This window comes from Triplophysa rosa, linkage group LG6, assembly GCF_024868665.1.
Source record: "Triplophysa rosa linkage group LG6, Trosa_1v2, whole genome shotgun sequence".
In the NCBI taxonomy this organism is placed as follows: domain Eukaryota; kingdom Metazoa; phylum Chordata; class Actinopteri; order Cypriniformes; family Nemacheilidae; genus Triplophysa; species Triplophysa rosa.
This window is the reverse complement of record NC_079895.1, coordinates 5,758,677-5,786,520: the sequence shown is the minus strand read 5'-3', so window position 1 is coordinate 5,786,520 and position 27,844 is coordinate 5,758,677. Positions and strand designations below refer to the sequence as shown.

The window sequence follows — 27,844 nt, the reverse complement described above, 5'->3', positions numbered from 1 at the left end:
GCGTGCAAATACTCAATTTAAACACGTGACTTCCATCTTGAGGGGATAGCGAGCTCTTTATTTTTTCCACACACATACAAAAGCTTGCTGAAGACGTTTCGTTCTTAGGATTTCTGTCTTCTGATAAGAAAAAACTTTGTCTCCAACAGATAACAAGTTATTTTAATGGCATAAAAGTGATATGCAAAGCACAGCAGGGACGTGCTCTAGAGCTCTGGCACAGGCAGGAGCTGAAAGGCAGCTACACAGTCCACAAGCCAAGTTGACGGAGCCGACCAAACCTTTCCGACCCGGACCTTTGAGGGTTTGTAGGAGCTTTGAGGATCATATAAGATATACTGGGTGCAGAGAGCTTGGTCTGAACCAGGCTGAGCGTGATAGGCCGCTGCACACAGGGTTTGTGTGACATCACTGTCGGGTTTAGGCTGGCGGTTCAGAAGCTGACCTCCTCCGTCTTTGATTAACGGAAGCAGGTCATTTTTAGGCGGTTTGTGGAAGGAACCCATCATGTAGAAGAAGCAGCCATCAAAGAGTCGAGGCAGCTGGAGACATACATAAAAAGATGAGAGCGATGAACACTAGTACTTTAGTACACTCTAGTACTTTTAGCACTGTAAATATAGATTTATTTGTCAATGTCATATTTAAACCCAAATCTCCATCATGAGAACCACAGCACATGTGTCTAGTGCATTATTGCTAAACTCTATGCCATGGTGCATAAACATCAATGTTTTTTTTAATTCAGTTCAATTATAATAGATTTCTATAGTGCTTTTTACAGTTTTGCATTGTTGCAAAGCAGCTTTCAGAGTTCATACATTTTAAAACAGATAATAGTGACAGAAGTAAAAACAGGAAACTATATAGAATACATAAAACACTTAACGCATACAAATCTTTCAATAAGATGCATATTGATGAAACTAACTGAAAATATTTGTGTGTAGGTTTTTACTCAAACCATTAAATTCATAGTGCTATTAAGCAAACGCGTGCATCAAAATGATCATACAATGAATCTTACTGATTCCATTCCAGCCTCATGGAATTTGTCCTAAAATTTGTATTAATACCATAAAATGTAGCTAACATCTAGATTTGCATTACTCATAAAAAACAGTTTAAGGATATTTTTAAATAAAAAAATCTGAGGGTTCCTAACTTCTGTGACCTAAAGAATCCTTTTAAAGCATGAACTCACAAAAAAAACTATTTCTGGTTGATGAAATATTTCAGAGCTGACCAAAACCTGCTCTTACAGAACACCATGACTATCAACCTGTCACAAAGAAATAAAATGAGGCTGGTTTAAAGTAATAAGATATAGTTTAGATTCATTCGAAATTAAATTCTAAATACCATCAATGAATGCAGACGATCAAAATCTAGATTTGGGGTTAAACATCACAGCCCTATTTTACTTTCCACTTTCTTTTCAATCGTTGCATTAAAACAAGCATCACAACAGTTTGTTATACGGCCTTAAAGGAACAGTTCACCCAAAAATATTAATTCTGTCATCATTTACTCACCCTCAAGTTGTTTCCAAATCTGTATAAAAGAAAGATATTTGGAAGAATGCCTGGAACCAAACAGTTCTTGGCCACCATTGACTACCATAGTAGGAAACAGACAATGGTAGTCGACGATTCCCCAGAACTGTTTGCTTTCCTACGTTCTTCAAAATATCTTCTTTAGTGTTCAACAAAGTAATTTTTAAAGCAATTATTCCTACTATGGTTGTCAATGGTGGCCAAACATTGTTTGGTTACAAGCATTCTGCCATGTATCTTTCTCTGTGTTCATCAGAACAAAGACATTTATACAGATTTGGAACAACTCAAGGGTGAGTAAATGAACAGAATTGTTCCTTTAACATAACGGCCATACTCTCAAATGAGTACCTCACCTCCATTACCCTACAGTTCGTGTGTGACGTTAGTAATCAGAGCAGAACAACAAGCTTGACCGTGCTGTACATCATGGCCTGAGGAGATCGCCACTGTCCTATATTGTCTCACAACACACAGTTTTGTCTGAAAGCGACAAGTATGTTGCCTCCCTTCTGAATTCCCTGCCCTCAGAGAACCTGCGCACCTTTCTGAACGAGCCACAATCCATAGCGCAGTCAAGTAATAAAAGCCAAACCAGCCCGAGGAGAGCAGATCAACATGGCAGACTGACAATGAAAGACCATTAAAGGACAGAACCAGGAGTGGGCTTCGTTCAGCTATTATTCTTCCTCTCTGGAGAGGAAAATGTGTCGATAGCTGTTAGACCCTCCACATGTCGGCCTGTCACTCACCAGGCTGTCTCTGTTCGCACGGGCACGTGGGGGGCCTTCACCTGTCTCGTACACGCTCTCTTCGGCCCAGATGCCTGCCTGAAGGCTACAATACACCCCTGGAAGAGACAGAGAGATGAACAGATGAACTCACCAGTGTTTTAAAGAAACAGTTCATACAAAAAAATGAAACTATGCTTTTTTACACAGCCTCACTTAATTTTAATTACGCAAAATTATACAAATGCTATTTAAGGGATTAAACTTTTAATTTTACAATTCTGTCATGAATTACTCACCCTTTATTTGTTCCAAACCTGTATAAATGTCTTGTTCGTTTAAACACAAATAAACATACTTGGACTACTATTGACTAGTAGGAAAACTTTTAATGGTAGCCAAAGGTGCCATAATTTTTCCTGTTATGGTAGTCAATGGTGCCTCAGAATTGTCGGTTGCTAACATTCTTCCAAATATCTTGCTTTGTGTTCAACCGAACAAAGAAATTTATACAAATTTGGAACAAATAGAGGCCGAGTAATTCATGACAGAATTTTCATTTTCGGGTGAACTACCTGAAGTCTCATTTGCCTTTGTGATGGTGTCACACCGTGTTATGTCAGTTAGATTTTTCTTTGTGTTTTGTACCTTTAAGAGATTGACAGCCGTAGTCACTATGAACTGTTCAGAAGTATCAAGACCAAATTTGGCAGTCCATATTTTAAAAAAGACAAAGCTGCATGCAGATTTAGAACAACGTAGGTGAGTAAATTAAGACTTGATGTTCATTTTGGGATTAATTATTCCTTGTTCATTTTCGCCTAAAAATAGTTATTTACATTAGGTTTAAAGGCAAACTTGCGCAACAACAGTGATGCAATGCGCACTTCAATTCTGCAAGTCTTCTTCTGCATTTCAGTAAGGTAAAGTTATGTAGCAAGATGAGATTTTCAGGGCACGATGACGCAGAGCTGGGAGCATCAAGCATCTTTTTCAACTATGAGGCTGAAAACAATCTTTGTTCGTTTCTGTCAGGTAAGACGTTTCACAAATGGTCTTCAACGGCATCTGATCTCCATGCCTCTCACGGATGTCCGACACGACGGCTGCTCCTTCGAATAAAAAACGAAACTTTCATCACGATCCGTCTTCGCCCGCTGAACTTGTTTACAACTATTTGATGGCGTTCTGCTCCGTTTGCCCTAGTTGTGCGTGTCTGAAATGGCCCTTTTTTTACTTAAGGGGCTTTCTGCGGGAGCAGACAGCTATTGTTGTTTTATTGAGAATGTTGACAGAAAAAGGACAATGAGAGTAAATGGGCACCTTGTAAAGTGTTTCTAAAAATACACATGAAGCAGGTTTAAGAGCAGCCTCTCCGCTTAATCTTCACATGGTTTCATCACATTTTTGTTTCTTTTCCAACAATTTGGGATTCACTTTTTACTTCCAAATCAAGTTCGTCTTACGTTTTAGGTATACAATAATGAACCCAGTGTTGTGGAAATCAAATTGGGGACCAACCGTTCTGGCCCATGTCCTCCCAAAGTCTCTTATCCGAATACAAAAAACAATTTTAGATGAAAAATCCTGTGGCTTTGAGATGCAGAATCATTAGCAGGGTTACAATCCCTGCTTCCCGAGCGTCATCCAGGACACAGACTCCACCTATGAGAGCGCACAGGCAGAATCCTCTGTGGTAATCACGAGCTGTAATTGTGCTTCTTCTGCCTCTTTAATTACAGCTTTCATTACCCAAGGTCCCGCGAGGGCGACGGCGATGACAGTGTTAGGTTCGGGGTTAATCTGCCTCCTCCTTTGGACGATAGGGCCAGCTTGTTAGCTGAGCAGCAAAGATCCATTAGCATATTAGCTAATTAGATTCACAATGATGGGAGAAGACATTGAAGCTCAGCGACTGTGTGTGTTCGGTGGGTGGATGTGGATTGGCAGAGCTGGCAGCTCACACACTCATGGGCACTGAACCGTGATCCGCTGAGCCATAGAGACCCATAAAAAAAGAAAGGAAAAATTGAAGCCGGGTATCAGAGCTCATACTGTACGGTGTGACAGACATGGAGACTGAACTAAATGATAAGTGCTTCAAACTCACTTTATTTCTTCTGTTTGAGAAAGACTATTCATTTTAAATTGATCAAGAGATGCTGTGCATTTATATCGCAGATTGCATAGGTAACGTTCAGCCAGGGATGTGCAAAACTACTACTTTTTAAAATTGACTAGTGAGTGCGACGCATGAATGACTAGTCAACTCAGCTGTTTCGAGGACGCACTTAAAAGAAGCAAAAGTCACAACGAAATGGCCATAGACGTCCATGTAAATTTGTTTTGAAGTGGATGAATTAAAGAAAGGATGAATTAAAAAACTTCTCGGAGAGCTTTTTAACATGCACACGGCCTTACAGCTAACACTGTCAGCAATGCATGCAAATTAAAGTACCGCTGCTAAAAATGTCAAAACCGAAAAAAGTACTAATCGAACGCAATCCATCTCTACGTTCTACTGCAGGTACTTATTTAAAGGCACAACTTTAAGATACAAAAGTTGTGTTTTAAAAAAAATGTTTGATGACACAGATGAATATGGATTTGGAAGGATGGGTTTGAGAGAGCATCGCCAAACATTTCTACCATAAAAGCTGCTGTCTGCCAAGGGCTGGATATCAAAACGATAAAAAAACAGCTGCTTGGAGAATAAACACCTCACCAGTGATGTTCGCCTGAAGTGCATGACCACACACTGTAGATGGCAGACTCAATAATGTATGAAACAAAAGGGACAGAGATTTTTGAATCAGAACCTAATAAACAGACGGTATTTCAACTGTAAAACCATTTACATATTCATTGGTTTATATAAACAAACATTTATGGATAAAAATAATGCTTTGAGAAAACTTCTGTGCGATGCAAATTAATTCGCAATACTTTTTGAAAGATGTTATGAAAACAGTTTTGTGAAAATAGTTACTGTTTCCAAATATCGCTGCTGTCCTTCTGAAACCTCATATCTCCATATTTTGTGATTTTTTTAAAGGGGTGGTGCAACGGTGTGTCATGCATTCTGACTGCTTTACAATGTTAAACGTGCTGTCTTCTCATGCTTAACATGGTCAACTTGTCAAAAAACGAGTTGGGCTTATTATGTAGTATTTCTGTGCTCGATACACTCCCCCAGCGATCGTACAGGTTTCGGAACGTTTTTTTCGATAATATAAAACGGTTTCGTAACAATTTTTCTTAGTCCCTTATTGGACAATTCTCCCGGAAAAGCACACGGCAGGAAGGAGAGCAGAAGGAGCATGCGCAGACGTCACTTTCACTTGTGTGCAGGGGAGAGAGAGAGAGAGGGATAGAGAGCATACGTTCGCGAAGTTCAGGTGTTTGTTTGTTCACTGCATTTGGGTGATGAATGTTATATAAACGGTGGATACAACGCTGGATTTGGAGATTGTTTGAAACTGATATATGGAGCCGTCCCAGTGCTAAAAGATGCCGGACATGAACCGCATGCGGTGAGTGAAATTGATGTCTGTGTTTTGTTGGCAATGGGTGCGCACGTGCTTTAGTTCAGCCTACCCCTCCCCCCCGCATGCGCCGTATGCTTTTGGAAATACTCGTACAGCTGTATCTATCTTTTATAAATGTGATCAAACTAAATACTCTTCGAAGATACGAAGTATGCAATACTACTCTATAGGTACTCAAGATTAATATGAGATTGGCAGAAACCGCGTGTGTTAGGGCCGCTTTAATCATTATTATTGGTCACCCTTTTATGTTTTTCACTGGTTTTTGCAAATATCCAACCAAAGTATTAAAAAGTGCTTGTCAACTTTGACAACACAGTATGTAATCATTTAAAAAGTACAGTGTTTTTTCCATTTCCTGAAAAACAGCAAATTTGGACATACAAGTTTTCAGAAGGACAGTGACGATTTACAGAATTCAACAATGGTTGTTTTCTCGAGATTACATTTCTTTCTTTCATGGCACATAACTGCATTTGCTGTAGACTTACAGCTGAAACGAAGGATCCAGCAGCCATTGAGGATGCCCTGAAGCGTGGTTAGGGTGGACAACGGGCTGGAAGCATCTGGAACAACCACATGGGTGACTGGAAAGACATTTAACCCAAGATAGAAACATTTAAACAAAATCACGTCTCATGAACACGATTTATGTGATAATATAGGTTTCTATTAGCAAACTAAAGTACTGTGGTAACCACAGATGCCTCTGAGACTTCCAATTGTAGGCGCGATTACTTATAAACTAAATTTGTTAAAATTGAAATGCAATCAAAAAATGTAGACATGCAGTAAATTGCTTTAACAAGATGAATTCTTTAGCAACAGATCTGGGGCCTGTTTAAGAAGAACTAGTAAGTTGAGCTTTGTCATAAAAACAATTAGATTACATGTAAATTAAGACACAAGTTAGCTTTTTTAAGCTGTATGACTAACATATGAGTTTAGTTTTCCCCAAAAAACTTCATTAATGTACCCGTCTTATCATTGTCTCACTTTCAGTCGTCAAAATTTTACACAGGCGTAGCAGGACATTTAATCAGACACATTACAGTTCTGTGTATTAAGTTCAAATATCCATGACATCTTAAATGCTCATTTGTACTGGTCAAGAGGTAGACAGCAACAATCCACGACACACCTGAAAGGTGTTAAAATATTTTATGATGCACAAAGTAAAAATCAACAGCAAATTTAGCAAGCATATATTGAAAAAAAAACATATAAACACAAGTATATGTAGAAATAAATAAGAATTTGCGAAAATGCCAGGTAAGTAATTAGGCCCCTGAAGCAGGAAAATCATTATGTAACAATCTGAACAAATGCAGCTTTAACAACAACTACTGCACAACATGTTCAGATGTTATTTAAACATCTACCATATTTACTAGATATTTGGTGAAAAGCATCTGACTTTAAAATAAATGTACACTTTACATATACAAACTGGATTATTTTAAACCCAGTGTTGGGTCAGAAAATAAGACGGCACTTTTAAAATGCAGGTGCGGACAGAACCAACCAAACACAAAAAATGAACCATGCAAAACGTCATTTTCAGCAAGGGCTTTTAGAAATGTCCCTTTTATGCAAATGTAACCGGTCCTACTCGCCCCGCTCTGCGCGGGCCTCGAACCGGCGACGGTCCGAATGGGAGACGGGCGCTCTAACGAGGAGGCTAAAGACCGCAGTCTCTAGCGTCTGTCGCTAGAGCGTCTCTGTTGGTCGGGGAGTGAGGTTTACACACTGCACAGCTCTTCACTAGCTGGCCTCCGTTACACTCACCCCCCTAAACCTCACTCCCATCCGGGTCACGGCACCAATGTAACCGGTCCTACTCGCCCCGCTCTGCGCGGGCCTCGAACCGGCGACGGTCCGAATGGGAGACGGGCGCTCTAACGAGGAGGCTAAAGACCGCAGTCTCTAGCGTCTGTCGCTAGAGCGTCTCTGTTGGTCGGGGAGTGAGGTTTACACACTGCACAGCTCTTCACTAGCTGGCCTCCGTTACACAAAGAGGAGGAAATGCAGCAGTTTTCTTTAAGACAAATCTCATTGATATTTAGAGTGTAGTGCAATTGAACACCCAAACAATTTTGTGTTTGGTAGCGAAGGCTCCTGTGGAGCCGGGCCTGCTTGAGACCAGAGGGTTGCTGTCACAATAGGGTTTCATATGCAAACCGTCGGCACCCTAATTAAAACACTGCTGCTAAAAATATCAGAACAAAAAGTCTACTTCAGAAAATGTTTAAAAGTTTAAGGTCGCATATTCATATTCATTTTTTTTCACATTTTAGAAACTATGGAATAACACCATGTAATTTAGGGAATTAGGTTGTGACTAAAAAAATCTGAAATAAATCAAAACTATGTTATACTATATCATGCTAGTAGTTTTTATCAGTGAATACCATACCTTGGAATGTTGCAACTAGCCAATCAGAAACAAGAATTCCAAAGCATCATGTAATAAGGCCCTTTTATTGGCTGCTTTTTCTTTATTAGTAAATAATAAATGAAATGTATATGTTTGCACAACTATATTTTAGTATAAAATTATTTCGAACATTTAATTACACGCCTTAAGATCAACTGATTCTGTGAAACATTTTAGTGACCCTAAACCTTGAATGTAGTGTATTCTTAGTCCCTGGTACATTTACATTTACATTTAGCCATTTAGCAGACGCTTTTATCCAAAGCGACTTACAAGTTGGGTAAACAATGGAAGCAATTGGGTCAACATTAGGACAACAAAAAGCATAAGTGCAATAAAACATGTCTCACAAAGCATACTACAGTGTACAGAGCTAAGTTTATATATATATATATATATATATATATTAGTGCTGTCAATCGATTAAAAAAATTAATCGGATTAATCACACATTTTCTGTGATTAATCACGATTAATCACACATAACATTAATATTTTAAAATATACTTTTACATTTGAATAATTTCACATTTAATCTTCAAATTGATGTAGAAACAACATATTTCTTTAACAGCATCATTTTATGAATGAAAGAAAACATTTTGATATTAGTACTGTAACTGATGTCTCTATTAAATTGATTATTTTAACATTAATTATAGCCATTCAACAATATAATTGAGAGCTATCATGAAATATACAGAAATTGAAGGAAGTTCTCAAACACTTTACAGTCTTTAATGCTAAATTATAAATTAAATGCAGAAGAATTCTCATTAAAGCTACAAAATCACATTGATTTCTTCTTTTATTTTGTTCTTTGATTAACATTAGTGACAGGAGTCACAGCAGCACGTTTAAGAACGTGGCCCCTTTAAGAGCTGTCTCAGTACGCAGATCTGACCGTCACCGCACTCCCATTTTCACAACTCTTTGCATTCATTTAAGATTTTATTTTACACTTTGAAGTCTTGCTTAAGAAAATGCTAGACAAAACGGGCTTTCTGACATAATCTTGTTGGTTTTATCCATTCAAGCACGAAAGAGAACTTAACACGGATGCGCTGTCTGACAGAGATTCACCGACGCAGCCTTCAGCCCGTGACTGTTTACACCAGACTGGACCTCGCGTTGCGTTTTGCCGCGTCCCACAGTTTAGAAGCTGTCTATCTTCATTGAACGCGTCAAAGCAACTGTTTAAAATCGCGCTTAAGTGGTTTAAAAGCCTGTACACGAATAAGAGCGTGATTACATAATGTAACGCTAGACAAAGAATGTCAAAACAAACGGATGCTGCGTTAATTGCGTTAAATATTTTTCACGCGTTAATTTGAAAAAATTAATCGCATGCGTTAACGTTGACAGCCCTAATATATATACTATATATATATATATATATAGATAGATAGATAGATAGATAGATAGATAGATAGATAGATAGATAGATAGATAGATAGATAGATAGATAGATAGATAGATAGATAGATAGTGTAGAAAAGATGTAGACGTCAGAAATGATTGGTCAGGTGCTGACGGAAGAGATGTGTTTTCAGCCAATTCTTAAAGACGGCCACAGAATCTGCTGATCTTGTAGCAGCAGGCAGATCATTCCACAAATGTGGAACCGATCCAGAGAAGGTTCGTGAGAGCGATTTTTTACCTTTTTGGGATGGCACCACAAGACGTCGTTCGTTTGCAGAGCGTAAGGATCTGGCGGGTACATAAGTCTGCATTAGTGAGTGAAGATAGGGGGGTGCCAAACCAGTGGTGGTCTTGTAGGCCAGGAGCAGTGTCTTGAATTTGATGTGAGCGACTATAGGGAGCCAATGTTACTTTATGAAGAGAGGGGTGACGTGTGCTCTCTTCGGTTCATTGAAGACCACTCTTGCCGCTGCATTCTGGATCATCTGTAGAGGTTTTGTTGTGCAAGCAGGAAGTCCAGCTAGTAGCGCATTGCAATAGTCCAGTCTGTACAGAACAAGAGCCTGGACTAGGACCTGCGTAGCATGCTCGGATAAGAAAGGTCTAATTTTCCTGATATTTTAGATGATGAATCTACAGGACCGAGTGGTGCTGGGAACCTGATCTGTGAAGTTTAGCTGATCATCGATCACCACTCCCAGGTTTCTTGCCGTTCTGGAAGATGTGATGGTTGATGAGCCCAGTTGAATGGAGAAGTTGTGATGGACCTTAGGGTCGGACGGGATTACAATCAGTTCTGTTTTAGCAAGGTTCAGCTGCAGGTGATGGTCCTTCATCCAGAGCGAAATGTCGCTCAGGCATGCTGAAATGACAGGTGGAGTTGTGTATCATTTGCATAGCAGTGATAGGAAAAGCCATGTTTCCGAATGACAGAGCCAAGGGATGTCATGTATACAGAAAAGAGCAACGGCCCAAGCACTGAGCCCTGAGGCACCCCTGTATCGAGATGTTGGGACTCAGAGACCTCACCTCTCCAGGATACTCTAAATGACCTACCTGAGAGGTAAGACCTGAATCATTGTAGCACAATTCCCATTAGCCTTGAGGGTCGACAGGAGGATGTGGTGGTTAATGGTGTCAAAGGCGGCAGTTAGATCCAGTAGGATGAGTACAGATTAGTTCGAGGCAGCTCTTGCCAGTCTCAGGGCTTCAATGACAGAGAGCAGCGCAGTCTCAGTGGAATGACCGCTCTTGAAACCTGACTGGTTGCTGTCCAGGAGGTTGTTCTGCGTGAGAAAGGAGGAGAGCTGGTTACATACAACACGCTCAAGAGTTTTAGCAATGAAGGGGGGGAGAGATACCGGTCTGTAGTTATCTAACAGTGCAGGATTAAGAGTGGGTTTCTTCAGTAGTGGGGTAATACGGGCTTCTTTGACTGCGGGAAATGTACCAGTGGTGAGAGATGAGTTGATAATGTGGGTCAGAGTGGGAACAACCTATGGAGAGATGGCCTGGAGGAGATGAGTGGGGATGGGATCTAGCGGGCAGGTCGTTGGGTGGTTCGAAGACATGATCTTGGAAACATCATCTTCAGATAAGAGGGAGAAAGAGGGGAGCGAGCATGTGTCGGGGGTTTGGGCGTGATCAAGAGGCGGCGGCGCAGAGAACTGACTGCTGATGGTGGTAGTTTTCTTTACGAAGAAAGATGCAAAATCATCAGCTGTTAGGTCCGATGCAGGTGAGGGGGAAGGCGGGCAAAGAAGAGCAGAGAAGGTTTTAAAGAGAGTACGAGAGTCAGGCGAGTTGTTGATTTTAGCATGGTAGTACTGAGTTTTCGCAAAGGAGACATCAGCAGAGAAAGAAGAGAGGAGAGACTGATAGAGACCGAGGTCAGCGGGTTCTTTAGATTTGCGCCACTTTCTCTCAGCAGACCTGAGCGTGGCGCGATGCTCGCAGAGAACATCAGATAACCAGGGGGCAGAAGGGGATGCACGAGATGGCCTAGATGTAAGGGGGCATAAGCTGTCTAAGCAGGAGGTAAGTGTGGAGCAAAGAGTGTCAGTGGCGGTGTTAGTATCCAAATGGTATCCATGGTAGGTAATGAAGATGCTTTGCAGAGAGACTCCAAATCAATAAAAGAACTGCATCTTACCAAGCCCATGATATAACTTCAATTCAAGAAAACCGCAGACAAAAAACAAGCAAAAAACTCAGTCTTTGTCGTGTGACAAAGCACAACGCTTATTGCTAAAGAAAACTACATTTCGCCTCAGCTATATGTGCTTATGAGAAACTACTTCAATTACTTGAATTCTGCTCTGCTCCAACTTCAATTGCCTAGTCGCTGAGAGACACTGTTTGTCTGTCGGTGTGATTTCGGATTCTAAAGGCTCCTGAGAGCTTCATTTGTCACTGAGAGTGCTGGTTTCATAATGTATGATTTCATAATCTTCTTATGCTCGGGCTGGATGGCTGCTAATGCTCTCCTCAAAACCAGTGATGGGACAAAAGGCACAGAAAGAAGCGGCACTATATTTTACTGCGCTGAAAAGGTTTTGTTGTGTTTTTTTGCATCAGGTGCCAAGCTGTTTTGGCACTCCATGTGGTATTGGAGTAATCCTATTTTTAACAGACAAAAACGAAAGTGAATTGATTTACATTTAACATTTTTATATATAAACTAGGGGTGTAACGATACACTCAGCTCACGATTCGGTACATATCTCGACATTTTAAACAAAACTTAAAAAATGGAACTGAAACTCAAATAACATTTATTTTCAAAATATTAACAATTTCAGTAATTTTTTTGTTGCATATACAACTTAACAAAGAATTTTAACATTTTAAGACGTAACTGAAATTAGAATTAAGATCAATGTCAATTTTGACAGCAAATTTTTATTTAGTTTTAGTCTTTTGACTAAAATGGAATTTAGTTTGTCATATTTTAGTCATCCCCATCATTTTATTTTTAGTTGACGAAATTTACATTATATTTAGTCTACTAAATTTAATTGGTGTAATTAAATGTCCCATACAAAGATTGAACAGTTTTGACATAATTTACTTTACTTTAGAATAAAATTAAACCAGGTCATTACCTTTATTTTTCAGAAAAGTTCAGTAACTACTGGATATGCATTGTTGTAACACAGAGAATATTAGACCATGAACGACATGTGGCAGTTCATTCAGTCTCATTTTGACTCAATTGAGTCGTTCGTTTAGTGAAGGGCATGTTCATTCAATGAAACGCTCTGACAGAGCTCACACTCAAACGCTATTGGCTCGTGTCTCTTTGAAGCTGCGCTGTCTTTTCTTGAGACAGTAATGAATGAGAAATATCTTTGACAAATTACATTAACTGTTTTACATTTCTTCAATCATGCAAATCACATACTTGGTTTGATTTTTAGCATGCCATTCAATCTTTTAATATACAGTAAGACTCACTTCATCACTTCTCTGATCGGCACAGCGTTGGTTTCTTTTGTCTTAACTGTTACTTTATGTTGCATATGACGTTATGCAGCAGCTCACGTTAGCGGATAAATGAACACTGGCATATAAAAACGTTTGTGCTTGCCTTTGTAATGAGTTTCGGGGTGATTTGCCATCAGTGACGTTTCAAGTTTGCTGTGTTTTACCGGCGATTGTGAAGTAAAATAAGACGCTTTTTGTAAACCACGCGGGGACACAGATTGTGTCTTGTGCTTCCCCTTCTCCCAGAGACTTCTCTCTACCGCATTATGTGAGATAAGCACAAGTGACGAGCTGGCGCAGAGCTGGTAGCGTCTTGACCGCTCAACGAATAGAATTAAACATCATATTGTAAAATACGAACTACGAAGTATCTTTACACCCCTAATATAAACCTTAAATTAATTGTCTTAAGTGTAAAAATCAGGTGTATATTTTTTAAGGGCATTGCAATAAAAAACATCTGGGCATTATGATAATACACACACAGGATATACTGTAACAACACTGAATGGTAGATTGTCAAAAAAATGCAATACCATTTAGATTATGGCATAGATAAATATCCACCTGGCTATCAGTGGGCAGAATTGCTTCACTTACACATGAGAGCGATGAAGAAACATGCAGCAATCGTTACCATGATATAAAATTACCGTCTAACTCACTCCTGTGTACATTTCCTCCAAAGAAGCGTACCTGCATTAGAAAAAGACTCAACTGGTTTCCCTCCAAGCAGATGAGCCGCTTTAGCAAGCTGCTTTCTTTGAGCTGGCGTCAGCTGACTGCCAATCAGCACCACCGGAGCGGTCTCCCGCACACAGCCTGATGCCTGCAGGAATACAAATAAACAGTAAAGCACTCCATTTACATTCATGTGTAGGTTGCTTTGGTGAGATTGCTTTTGTCAGATTGTAAGTCGTGTCTGGGTCATGTACCTTACTGAGGCTGGCTGGTGGGCCCAGGGGGGCTGTCACAGGATCGGGTGCCTCGTGGGCTGTTCTTAGGACATCCTGCATTTCTGGAGTCAGTGCATAATCCACAGGCCGCAGGCCAAACATATTCCTGAGTAAATAAAGATGTCGTTTTTATGCAAACTATACTTTATTGAAATAGAATTTAAATACATGGGTTTAATCTTACAGGATGGCAAATTATTTCATGTTTTCTGCACTCTCCGACTAACAATTTTAAAGTTAACAATTCTAATATGTTTGTATTGTTTATATTTAAAAATATGTTTTTATTTTTGTTTTATGTATAATGCTTTGGCAATCACATTTATGTCAATAAAGTACTTTTAAATGGAAATTCAAACAAATAAATACTATAGGGCAGAACAAATCTTAAAAAATAGACTATTTTATAAGGTTGTATTTGTTAACGTTAATAAATGCATGACATAACAATAACTAACAAGAGCAATAAAGTTTTTCAGTAATTTTTTATTTAAATTTAATGATTATTCTTATATTAATGTATTAGAAAATGTTTAAATAAACATGAACTATATCAATAAAGTATTAGAGTTTATTATTAGTTAATGTTCGCTAATGAATCAACTATTGTTGACAAACACAATAGCTTCGTTTACATGGACACATCGGATTTAATCAGATCTGCAATGCAATCTGAATGTAGTGTTTACATGAAAGGTAAGTTAAGTGATCTGATTGATGTGCATGTTTACATGACGAGCTTCAAATCCGATATAATCTGCCGACATGCGCACACTGCACAAGTGTTCACCTAAATACCCACTAAAACAGTGTTTTAAAGGAACAATACGGCATTTTTAGGAGGATTTATTGACAGAAATACAATATAATATACAAAACTATTTCTTCAGAGGTGTATAAAGACCTTGCGTAATGAACCATTGTGTTTTTAATACCTTAGAATAAGCTATTTATATCTACATACAGAGCGGCCCTACATACATTGAATTCGCCGCCATGTTTTGTACAGCAGCCCTAAACGGACAAACAACTCTACAACGCGCGTTTCTTCTCCCTCTCCGCTGCGGTATCGTGGTGAAATGGATCACGGGAAGATACGTACGGATCGTGCTCTCCGGTGCGGAACGCATGTGACCCGCGGATTAACTGAAAGTTTATTCATCATTGAGTAAAAGAGTAAAACGCGCTCTTGCTCTCTCTCCAGTTTCAGTTTCAGCTCCAACGCGCTCTCGCTCTCTCTCTCTCATGTATCTGGACGAGTACAATATTAAAGCGGTTCCAGATAAACAACGACGCTCAAAACTGCTCCGTCACACAGCTAATATTACAACAACAACATATCTTGGTATGTTAGTATGATCCGAATCAAAGCAACCTCCACAGGGATGATTTTAGACGATCTTTCTCTCCAACGTCTCTCTCTGCTGGAAAGTATCTCCATAGATATCTGTGAGTACATATCTGCTAAAAGACTTAATCCTAACGTGTCTCTGCTGTAAAGTCTTTATAATATTAACACAGGTCCTAGCTCCTGCCTGACTTTTATCCTTCTTTTTAAACTTAAAATCCACAAACCTTTTATTTTATGTAATACATAAGTCATTGCTCTTTCTACAGTCTTTCTAATGCCCGCAAAATCTCTTCCCTGCGTCAACATGAGAACGACATCTTTTTGTACTGTGGTGGCCACCGTCGTGTTTGGACTGAGCGATTCGTGGCAAATCTATAATTCAACGCTAGTGGCCGCTGTTAATTAAGAACTGTTCCTTTAAAGCACATGTTGTGTATATTTTATTTTTCAAAAGGCACAAAATAATTGACAGTTTATAAAGGCAGAGATATGTCTCGTGCCAATGAAGCACGAGCACATCCGATGCGGTTTTACCATGGTATAACCATGACAAAACTACCAAGACCCACCAGAGTGTCTGCAGGCAAACAATAATTCAAATAAATGTTTAGCAACAGCTAATACCGAACTTTAGAAGTGATAATATGCAGATTCATATATCAGCATTAACGGTAAACAGAGACGGGCGCGGTGGGTATCATTACAATATTCACAAAACGGCTACTCAAACAATGTTGTAAGCACAGATGTATTTATTTTATGTCACAGACACCAGCATAATAATGTACAATTCATAAATGTAAAATAATGTCTACATATCAAAGAAGCAAGGTTGTTACAGCGACCATGGTAAAAACAGTTAATCCTTCCAAAGCACATGCAAGTAAACGATAAATAAAATAAATGTTCAGTAGCCTACTACGAATATAAATTAAATTTTATGATTAGATATTTTAGCCTACAGTATAGTATGTTTGTACATCTGCAAATGTATCGTGTTTTAAAAAGAAACCGAGAAATTGCTGTTAAAAACTCACTGCAGGGAAACAGTTCAAATGCAATATGTTCATTTAGAGATGACAAGCATATGGTTAATTGTATCGCTTTGTCAGATTTATGGTTTTTGGTTTCTTTTGCAGCAACTGCTCCGTTCCATGCGTGATACGCCCTTACGTCTGTACGAGCCAGCGTCGTCTTTGCACATGCGTTTTTACATGTCCTATCAAGCGGATTACAAACTGCATAAACCACCCCTTACAATCCGACTGAAATTTCAATCGGCTTGGGCATTTTTAATCTGATTGACGTGTTTATATGGAGTGTTTTCATTCGGATTGGATTTTTAATCAGATTACATTGGTCCATGTAAACGCAGCTAATGTCACTGTCCTTCTGAAACCTTGTATGTCCAAATTCACTGTTTTCAGGAAATGGAAAAAACACTTTTGATTAAATGATTAAATACTGTGTTTTCAAAGTTGACAAGCACATTTTATTCATTCTTATTGGTTAGATATTTGCAAAAACCCAGTGACAAACATAAAGGGTGACTAAAAATAAGGAGTTATGACAAAGAATAAAAATCACAAAATATGGAGATACAAGGTTTCAGAAGGACAGTAGCAACAACCTTATTTTAAAGCAGGGCTGTACAGTGTACATATACTGTATGTCGCACATGCTACGAAAAAAATCGGTCTGTGCTAAGAATAAATGTAATAGTGTACCACGCGTACGATACAGTTTGGCTGGAGCATTAGACAGAGCTGCTTGTTTGTGTGAAGTGCGTTTGTCGTTGTGCTTGTTCATGTGTGAGGTTAACTATTGGTGCACCATTATTTATTTATTTGACTATTTATTTAGTTTTTGCAATTAAAACTTGTTTTCCGGCTGCATCGTGTCCATTGATCCAGAGCCCAATGATCTGTGCGATGTGGGAAGACAGAAGGAATCACGAAAGCAGAATTCTACTATTTAAATATGTCTTCTGCTTGTTCTGCGTGCCTATGAGTGAATGAGTTTCACAGTTTAACATGTTACAAGCGTGACACTCGTGGATTTGTCTGCATCTTACTATACGAGGACATGAACTTCATCCAGTTGTTCTAAATTTATTTTACGAGCATTTCACTGTTTGAGTGAAGCTACTGTCAAACACACACACTGAAACTCAAGCGTCTGTGCGACAACCCGCCAAAATAAAAGTCAGCTTAATTTGAACCAGATGATAAAATAATTAACTTTGACAACTTGTCAAAGTCAATACAAAGACATGCGTATAGACGCGAACTCGCGGCAGGCGGTGCAAATGACGCGAAATAGGGCAGTCGAATAGGGCAGTTTCCTCGAATGCGCGTCAATCTCGTCTTTGCACAGTATAAATCACTCAGCAAGCACATCTAACAGGTTATGCGGAGGAACAGACGTGGAAATTAAAGGAGTGGGAAGTTAGAGAAGGATGTATGTTGAGATTAAGCTTCAGCACTGAGATAACACCTTGTGGACAATTAAGAGGTCCATTGGTCCATAAAATTTCATTTGGATTCATGAGCCCCCCCTCCAAACAAGCTCACAGCCTCTTCACACCCCCATAGGATGTAAATGATTTTGTTTTGGTGCATAGCACAGCATCCAATCTCCAGGAGTGACAATCCAATAATGCCAAATCTATCTCATACATGGCTGCCACATATATGTGTGCTCTCCATACTGATAAGATAGAGGTGTGTATTTATCACCTACCGACACTCAATGCAGCTAAAGACAGATATTAGTAAGCTAAACCCCCCGGGTAACTGCATCAATCTCGCCGTTGACAAATCACACACTGACGTCGGCGGTAACGAGGACCAATGAATCACAGATCGATGGAGATGTGAAAATGAGTCCTCCGAGGTCCTCCAGCTGTTTCTTTTCACACAGGCGAAGCAATCAGGTGCGTCTGTGCTAAGCACTGGAGCTAACAGTGTCTCATCGATTGAGAGCTGGCGAGCACGTTCCTTTGCTCGGATCAAACAAACAAACCAATCGAGCTTCCGCAAGTCAAATCCGAGAGTTACACAGATTTCAGTTGATTAGTTCCTAAACCTGGTTAGCTGACTATGTAGGCAGCATTTTAAGGTATCTGCTGATACAAAATGCTGTCAATGTGATTATGCTGCCTTCTAAGATAGGTTTATTTATCCCAATTTTAGGGAGAATCACCTGTATTTTTCATACCAGATTTTCTTTACCCGTGTACTGCTTGTACCTGCAGTGCTTGAAAAAAGCACAAAACAAGAAAATGTAGCCAGACCATTTAAAGGAGTCATATGACGCAATTTCGTGTATCTTTGGTGTGTTGTTCATGCATATATTAGACACGTAAAATTGCAAAAATTAAAGTCTCAAACCAAAAGAGACGGTTTATTTAAAAGCGGAGGCTCATCCAAACATGCCTAAAACGCCTCGTTTAAACACGCCCCTACATTTCTATGTCAGTTCGTGAGAAGCGTTGAAGAACACCGCCCAAAATGTATACGCAAAGAAAGAAGCCGTGTCTATTCCCGCTGTAGTGTTGTTGTTGCTGCCACCATGTCGTAAAGACGCTGTGTGTTTCATTATAAATGAAAAACTACTTAGTAGGGTCTTCCAAACGAGGACACAATTAGATATCAGTGGTTATGTTTTATTTACAACACTGTTCCAAAACAGCACAACTCCAAAATCCGAGTGTGTGCAGCACATTAACACCTGGTTGTGCAAAAAGGCTGTTGCTAAAAATTGGGGCAATCCAACTTTATAAGGACAGTCTGCCGCTTCTCAATCACAGCCTGCATGTATGTTTTCATTATTGATGAATTTGCAACTGACTATTCAAGCGTGAGCTTTTTGTCGGTCCTATGATCACAAAAGCAGAATGGTTTTATATTTACGAGGCTGAATCCATCGGGAGCCTCATATCTTCTGGCTGTTCTCCCCTGCAGTGTGATGCTACAAGAAAAAAGTCAATACAAGTCATTATATTCAGTAACTATGCCCCCTCTGGATGCAACATATGCCTTGTTCATAATGTTTTATTGATTTTGTCGCGTTGCTTCGAGACACAGCGTCAAAGGCTGCTCAAGAAGTTAGTTATAGTTGGCTAATTGTTTAACCTAATCTTTTTTTTAAATAAAACCTTACCGATCTGTTACGCTCTGCTGGCAAAGTTGATTAATTCGCGTGGTCAAATGCATTTTCTGGATCATATTCGGGCTTGAACTAACACGGTAATGGTGACATTATCAGCTGTTAATATGCTTTGAAGGCTGATGTTCCGAATATGTAAGGGGCGTTACATTTCCGCCACATGCTTGAGGTATTCGGCCAATCACAACGCACTGGGTAGCTGGCCAATCAGAGCACACAGCGCTTTTCACAACAATAAGCTTTGTTAAAAATCGAGGCTTTTCAGAAAGGCGGGGAACAGAGGGGCAACAGTAATGCACGGTATGTGAAAACGAATGTGTTTTTTTTATGGCCATCAGCGGTGGAGTTGAAGACAACAGATCCCATCATTCCACGCTCCTTCACAGCATCATTAAGCTACGCCATTGTTGTTGTTTTGATCATGCGCCCTCTAGCGGCGGTTTTACAAACTGTTGCTTTAAGTGGTGACATAAGGAATACCTTTTTCAGGTCCAAGCATCTATACATTTCAAGTGGGGCAACAACTTAAACAGCTGTTTATGAGCACTGTTTACTCATATTGCATATTTAAGCGAAACATTTATTAACTCAAATTATACACAACGGTCACCAGGCTCACGGAATCTCCGACATCAATATTTGAATAAATGATGAAAAATAAATCGCTGACTGGCCATGTGGGATTTAATATGAAGATAAAGGTTTGGATCGCGGTTTTCCGTTAGTTTTACAGCTCGCCATGAGCGTATATTAGCATTTTTTTTGTAGTTTGCCTATAGCATCTTTTTGAGCGTTTGCACCCGGAAACATATGACCTTCCATATATGCGGGTACGTGACGTCAGGCATAACAAGCTGATAGCCCTAAAGACCACAGCTATCGATATCTGCCCTGCCCACTTTCACAACGTCGATAGACATGCCCATCTACAAGGTTTCAAAATGCCTATGTAAGCAGTAAGTCTTTAGAACTAGCTCTGTCTCAGTCCGGCACATTCGAGGTCTCCCAAGAAATGTCTCTTCAGATCTAAAAAGCATTAAAGATCACCGCTGGTACAACAGAGATGTACCAGTCAATTCATACAAGACGTTACAGCTCAGACTGTCGCGCGAGCTCTCACCATAGCCTCTCTGCTCCCACTTCAGACCGTGAGGAGCGGGAGTGATTGATTATGTCTGACAGGAGTGGATTGCTTCTGTGCGGTGCTTCTATGACGGAGCTGATGCTCCGCTTCACCATTGACTAACGAAGCATAAATCTGCTGATGCTTCGCTCTCTCCCGACGTACAGCACAGCACAGCACAGCGCCAGTCAATCAATGTACAAAGGGCAGACAGACAAAAAAATACCAAGCGTGGAGCATCGCGCATGCAAAGAGCTCCTGGGGATGTGAGCCCCGGACCCCCGCGGAGCATCCGTGTATCTGAGTTCACTGCCAATCTTCGGGAAATAAAAGAGTTCATTAAGATAAAGGCCATGTGCGGGGAGGTAGGCTTCTATTTTTAGCGCTGAAGATCTCTACATGAGCTCTACAACAAGGCACAGTCACGTTACAAGATGAATGGAAGATTACAGAATAAAACGCTGGGTCGTGTGATGTCACGTATCGTGTGCTTGTATTTACATTATTTACAAGCAAGAAGGACAAAAAAATGTGGAGAAATGGGAAAATAGAGCATAATCTGAAGCTGTTTTTGCATTGATGCCAGACTTGTGGGTCTTGTTGGGTCCATTGATTGACATCTCTAAGCAAACCTCAGGTGAACAGTACAAGCGTTTGATTGGGTTAGTCATAGGGTGTGATGTCAAGTACTCACAGAACAGTTTGAGACGCTCTGTGTTTAACCAAGAGTTTGACCACTGCCACATGTCCGCTCCTCGCAGCGTCATGTAGCGGAGAGTCGTTCTGATAGCCTGGAGTGTTCAAAAGCGCCCCCTGCTGTAGCAGTTCCTCCACCACTCCCAGGTGACCAAGATTACAAGCCTCATGCTGCAACATAAAATACAATACTTATTCTTAAAATTTGAATTTTGGCAAGAAGCACCCTTTAATTTCATGTTCTTAAAGGATGTGTAAATGTGTGTGACTGACTTTCTTGTGCAAAACACAAAAGAAGATATTTTGAAGAATGTTGAAAACCAAACAATATACTGTATATACACCCCATCGACTTCCAATGTATGGACACAAAACCACTGAGATATTTTTTAAATATCTTCTTGTGTGTTCCACAATAGAAAGAATCATACAGGTTTTTAACAATGTGAGTGTAAATAAAAAATATCACAATTTTTATTTTTTTACCTTAACGCCATGATCAATGAAATGAAAGTTATTCATAGTTATTAATAAAATGGTCAATACCTAAACATACATTTCTATAGTAGGCCTTTATTAATATCACATCATGTTTCTGTTTAAACAGAAAAATGTAATAAAATATAATCATGTGACAAAAGAACTGCACTCCTTAATACTTCATTGTCTTATGTTCACAATTCTGCATGCAATATTTAAATCTCTATCTTGCTCTATATTTTCCATTAAATTAAATGCTACGCAAAATACATCTGCCCAACAAGGAAAAGCTTTCCAACCATTTTCAGCTCAGACAACCCCGAACAAGTAACAAGACTGTCCCGAGTAAAACATTTATGTTGGATTGTGTGCGTTTGTGTGTGCGTTCTCGTCGCTCACCAATGGCGTCCAGCCTGCATTGTCCTTCAGGTTGGGGTCGACTCCCAGAGCAAGGAGCTTCCGTACCTCCTCCACATCACCCTGAAAAAATGACCAGGGTGAAAACGTCAGGGGAGTATTGACGAGACTTACACAGTGACCTGGCATCTATCATTGAATGGCCAAAGTTACTCACCGCTGGAATACAAACTAAGAACGACCTCTGATTCAAGTTTCTAAACAGTTTGAAGCAGTCGTACTCCACTGGTGTTAAAGTCAAAAATGAATCCCAGGTTAATTCTAATTGCCAAATATTTAATAAAATGTGACTGTATGACCATGATTAGTTAGGATTAATATGATCATTAAGTTTTAAAATAGAGAAAAATGGAGTTGCCAAAACTGTATGTGCTGCCATTAGTTGAGAATTTTTGTTTATATACCTTACCTATAGTGTCAGATATACCTCCCCTAAGTGTCAAGTACAAAAAGCATTTCTGGTAGGTTACCTTGCATGTCAATCAGATTTTCTAAGAATATTGCTGCGTTCTAGACAACTCGGATTTCGGGTATTGACCTTCCCGGAAGTAAACACCTGGAACGGCAAACAAAGTCGGTTATCCTTCCTCTGAGCTTGGGGCAAATCGATCATCCCCGACTTAAGCGAGACACGTCATTTGACATCATGGACAAGATGGCGACTAGCCTTTCGCAAACCTTATGTGATCCGTAAACAAACTTTAAACTATTTTTACAACACGTAATATGTATGAACATGTACGTTAATATATCCAGAAACTGTTTATGAACAAATGCCTACGTTTGAATAGCAACCATAAAACTGCATAAACTGCTGTTACGTCCTCTCGGAGTCTCATAGAGACATCACGTGGTAAACATGCGAATGTGACGCGTGGTTGACTGGAATGTATTGAGGTCAGAAGTCGGATATTTTACGACATAATATATGAAATCCGAGTTGTCTGGAACGCATCATAAACCAGAGTATATAGTCATATTTATTGCATATTACCAAATAAATAATCTATGATCCACAAATAAATGTAGAGTTTCACAAACAAATTTACGAATTTGCAAAAGCACAGAAAGCAATCCACAAACATAATAGAAGTTGCACAAAACATTTATATACAAATAAAAAAAGTTACAGCTACTGTATGTTTTAAGGGCATTCATTTGTGATATTTGTATTTCCAAATTTTCATTTTATTCACTTGTAAATTTGATATATTTTTATGCAACTTATAAAATACATTTGTGGACCCAACTATTTGTGAATTCATATTTTTTTGTACAACTCTTGTGTACAGTGTGATTGGGCCATAATCTACTTTCACAAAATTAAACAAATCTGACCTCATTCCTAAAATTTGGGGATTTAAAAATGAATGAAATCAGATTCAACGTAATAAACACAACAGATACATTTATATGAAAATACACTACTTGTCTTAAAAGCTTACAAATGTATGTCACATGGTAGAAACTAGACAAATTTGGCAGAAGACGGCAAAACAAACACTAAAAACAGGCAGACTTCTTTGGTTGCTTATCCATTTATAAAATTGTCACGTTTTCTATTCAGCCAATGTCATGATAATAATTTGCATATTTTGGGCCAATGCAGTTCGGGGGGAAAGCAAAACCAGTTAAGAAGCACAAACCTTTATCGCAGCCAAGTGCAGTGGCGTCTCTCCCATGTGGTTCCTCTTCATGTACGGCGGACTCCCTCGGTTACTTCGTACACCTTGACCTCTCCCAAAGACTGACGTAACTGGTGACCTCCTTCTCCCTGAAAGTGGCTTCACATTCTGCTCCTCTTTTGACTGTCTGGAAGTTCTCAAGCTATTAGAGGGGTCTTCAGCTGGAGGGGGAGGTGTGGATTGTGATGCGCTTCTAGATAATCTCCTCCTGCCTCCTGGACTTGATCTGGGTCTTTTTGGTGTCATCTGCGGATCATCACCGTCCTGGTTCTCTCTCTCAAGTGTTCCCGAAGGAGAAGGTTGAGGAGGACTCTGGGTGTTTTCATTTAATAGCTCATTATCTGAGTTTTGAGTTTCACCCACTTCTAGATTGTCAAGGATGCTTTCATCCAAACTGAGAACTTGAGTCTCATCTTGGGTCACCAAATTCTGAGGTTCCTCAGGCTGACTGCCCATGCATCGGAAAGACACCTTCTTACCAGCCCTCCTGTTGTCATCTCCAGAGCTCACCTTCTCTTCATCCTTGCTGTCTATATCAGCTTCTTTACCAAAGCCCCACTGATGGTTGACTGCTTCTAGTTTCAGCCTCTTATATTCCCGCTTCACCCGAGTCTGTGGTTTGGGGTTTTTAGCACGGCGGGCTTGTTTGTAGGCTGGGCAGATCCTCTTCGACTTTGTTTTCTTACTCACCTTCTTTCTCAGAGGGCTGGAAGAGTCAGACTCCTGGGAGGAGGAGGTGAAGTTAAAGACAGACAGGTCTTGAGGTTTGGATGATGGTGACGTGGTGGGTTTTACCCGATCTCCATTTGGTAAGTTTATGGCAACAGGCTTCTCGACACAACACCGTACTTTACGACTTTTAGGGCTGAACCAGATCTTGAAGTTCTTCTTCTTCGAGTCAGAGATTTTTGGTTGTCGATCATCGGTGGGCATGGCTAAACAGAAGAAGAATTGCATCACAGCCTTCGAAATTGCATCACTCATATCACATGTAAAGAAAGGCATATATTAAAGAGTACATAACATGAGATCATGAAAATTACATTTCATGCATTGTTCAACGTTGGCGTGTTTGAAAGCAAGCAGTCTGCCAAGTTGTAAATCCGAAGGTGAATGAATAACAAAGTTATTGGCTTGGAAAAAAGGGAGTCGTCGACTCTGAATCACGCAGTCGTCCCTAGTCCGATTCGCTAACCGCCGCGGATTTACGTCACTACATATAGTCCCCGCCTACGTTTTGCTAGGACTGCCCGGCGAAAACTTCACTCTTCTCCAAACACTAGCTCGTGAGCCTCATTCGCGGTAGACCAATCACAGCAGACTTGACCATCTGACCAATCACATCAGACTAGGCTAGCGGAAAGGAGGGGACTAGACAGATGAATCGCGGAACGAATCATTTGAGAGTCAGTCAAGAAGTAAGGTAATAATAACTGCCTATTATTACGGAGTAATAGTGTTTTTAAACCTTCCATGAACATAAACTTGTTGTTGGACACTCCATAAACCAAAGTAGGACCTTAAAACCCCCTAGTTATGTACTCTTTAATATATTACAACAGAACTTAAATTTTTAGGGTGAATTATTCCTTTTCAATGAACCAATAATGTTTTTTCATGCTGTAAAAATGACACCATTTATTATTTTAAGCAGTAGCTAAATGTTTCCTCCTGACATTAACTTGGCACAGCTTAGCACAAGTCGTGTAATGTGTAAAAAAAAATTTCAGCAGCACTACACGTCCCCTGCCTAGCCGTTGTCTCCGATGCCACATCAGCACCGGCGATGACCCGGCATGAACTCTGCACCATCTCAATCTCCTCTGCAGCGTTAAACGGCCTGACCCGCGGGGTACAGACCTGTCTGTGAGACAGCACACCTCTCCACCGCCGGCAACATCAGCCGGTATTAACTCAGCCCTGAGCCACCTGCAAAAATCCACTATGGATAATTACATTGCATAATTACAGTCATTACAGGCTGAAAGTTCAGTCAGGGATTTAAGCATGGTGAAAAAAGAAATATCAATTCAAAAAGTCCATAGTGTTCAGTACATTGCACTCAGGGATGAAATAATTTACGTGTGTTCAGGTTATAATTGGCTGCTTCGTGTCATGTCGTGAATGCCTTTTCCTACCCGGGACGTCTGATGGGTTCAGTAGGGAATCCAGTTTGCAGTCTTCACAATGTCTTTCACCTAAGGACTGTGACAAACACAAAGCTTTCTCAAGCATGAGGACCGGCACAAGACCTACAGTAAATGACACACATACATTATATGTAATATGCAGCAACACTTTTATTATTTAATAGAAAAAGCACAAAGAATCTTAATGATGGATGCCCCATCGAGTTTTGCATTGCAAACAGAGTTTATATAGTATGTTAATTTATAAATATTCATGTGCCCAAAGAGTACACTATTTATAATGTTCTGGTATTATGGTACAGGGAGATATTCATGCTATAACTTAATTTAAACTGGTATTACCTCCTAAAAGCTGCATGTAATTATGAAATTTATATTCAAGGCCAAAATAAAGTTTCTAGCCCACAAAGGCAGTGTTAGTATGATTAAATATATTATACAATATAAACACATTCATGATGTGGGCCTGGTCAAAAGCTGCATTAATTATATGATTACAGAATATAATATAATCAGAATAGGAATAGGAATATTCATTTCATTGCTCATCCTTGCGTAATCTAGTCCAAGGTACAATCCCTCTACACTAGTGTTTTTAAACTTTGTAAATGATATATAATATTTTTACTCAGGATAATATTGAAAATATTATAAGAATGCAATATTTTCTAACATTTTGTCATTTTAATATAGTAAATAATGAAACAGTATTTTTAATGTGGACAAATTTATAACCGCTTTATTGCTGGAGTATGGGCCTGATCAAGATCATTATATTAAATCCTGTTCTCTTTGCAGTCCTGTATTTACATATTATTATTTCAGATGTTTGATGCAGACCCGATCATGCTGTATACTCAGATATGTTTTTATACTTTATGCTTTATCTGCGATTTCCAAATTACTTTACCTGCAAAACAGACATGTTCACAAAGTCCAAGTCACACCGGGTCTCTGAGCTGCAAAATAATATAAAAAACGTCTCAAACTGGACAAGGATGATGCGTTTTGGCGTCATAAGACAACCAGGAAGTTAAAAATGTTTTCGCACAACTGAAACATACCCATTTTCAACACAAGAGAAGTGATCGGAAGTGTGCCAAAGCCTCTCTCGTCCTGATCCAAATAATTGTCTCTAATTAGGTGACCTGATCTACATTCGTGAAATAGAAATACGACGCTACTTCTACAATGATTTATCAGCGTACGGTTATTTGTAGGTGGCGCCAAACGCGCATGGGTCTCGTGAGTAAAGTCATACCACTTGGCGGTTATATTTGCAACGCTTCCGGGCAGCTCTTTCACTCATAGAAGACCAAGTCCTATCTGCTGGAATTGGGGATAGCAGACATATTTAAAATCCATTCCTAAGTTTACAATAAAACAACATGTTTTGGACCAACTTTTACACCTGACATCAACTACATTATGCTCAAATTGCGCTAAAACACTTCTTATGGTTGCTGGCAGTGGCAAGTTCTTTCACACGACTTTGAATTCCTTTCACAAGTCTAGAGTAGAGCGCTGTGAAATGTTTTTAACGATTGATGATTGGTTCTCTTCAGTAAAAGGCGGGACTTCAGTCGCCTAACGTTAAACGTTGCACTTTTTCGCATTCATAGGAATTGACTCCGGC

At 39.6% G+C, this 27,844-nt stretch overlaps 1 protein-coding gene across 2 annotated transcripts; it reads right to left on the bottom strand.

Annotated features, from left to right (window-relative positions):
- Positions 1 to 131: 131 nt before the first annotated feature.
- bard1 (BRCA1 associated RING domain 1) lies at positions 132 to 27,425 on the bottom strand. 2 transcript variants are annotated; one of them, XM_057335934.1, is made up of 12 exons: positions 27,273 to 27,425; positions 27,119 to 27,167; positions 26,197 to 26,263; positions 24,020 to 24,993; positions 22,356 to 22,436; positions 21,475 to 21,647; positions 14,116 to 14,242; positions 13,877 to 14,009; positions 6,327 to 6,422; positions 5,013 to 5,045; positions 2,309 to 2,406; positions 132 to 542 (listed from the first exon to the last, which is right to left on the bottom strand). In XM_057335934.1, exons 2-12 carry the CDS (start codon positions 27,131 to 27,133, stop codon positions 207 to 209), a joined length of 2,133 nt encoding a protein of 710 aa, XP_057191917.1. In that variant the 5' UTR covers positions 27,134 to 27,167; positions 27,273 to 27,425; the 3' UTR covers positions 132 to 206. The 2 variants fall into 2 exon arrangements, with proteins under 2 accessions (XP_057191917.1, XP_057191918.1); XM_057335935.1 differs by lacking the exon at positions 5,013 to 5,045 and having other exon boundaries at positions 26,197 to 26,310.
- Positions 27,426 to 27,844: the final 419 nt, after the last annotated feature.

Bases quoted from the DNA above. Each gene is read 5' to 3' on its own strand.
- bard1 (XM_057335934.1), bottom strand. The intron at 14,243-21,474 runs GTGAGTACTTGA...TTATTTACTCAG, and splicing joins AGAGCGTCTCAAACTGTTCT to GAATATGTTTGGCCTGCGGC. The intron at 543-2,308 runs GTGAGTGACAGG...GTATGTCTCCAG, and splicing joins GTGCGAACAGAGACAGCCTG to CTGCCTCGACTCTTTGATGG.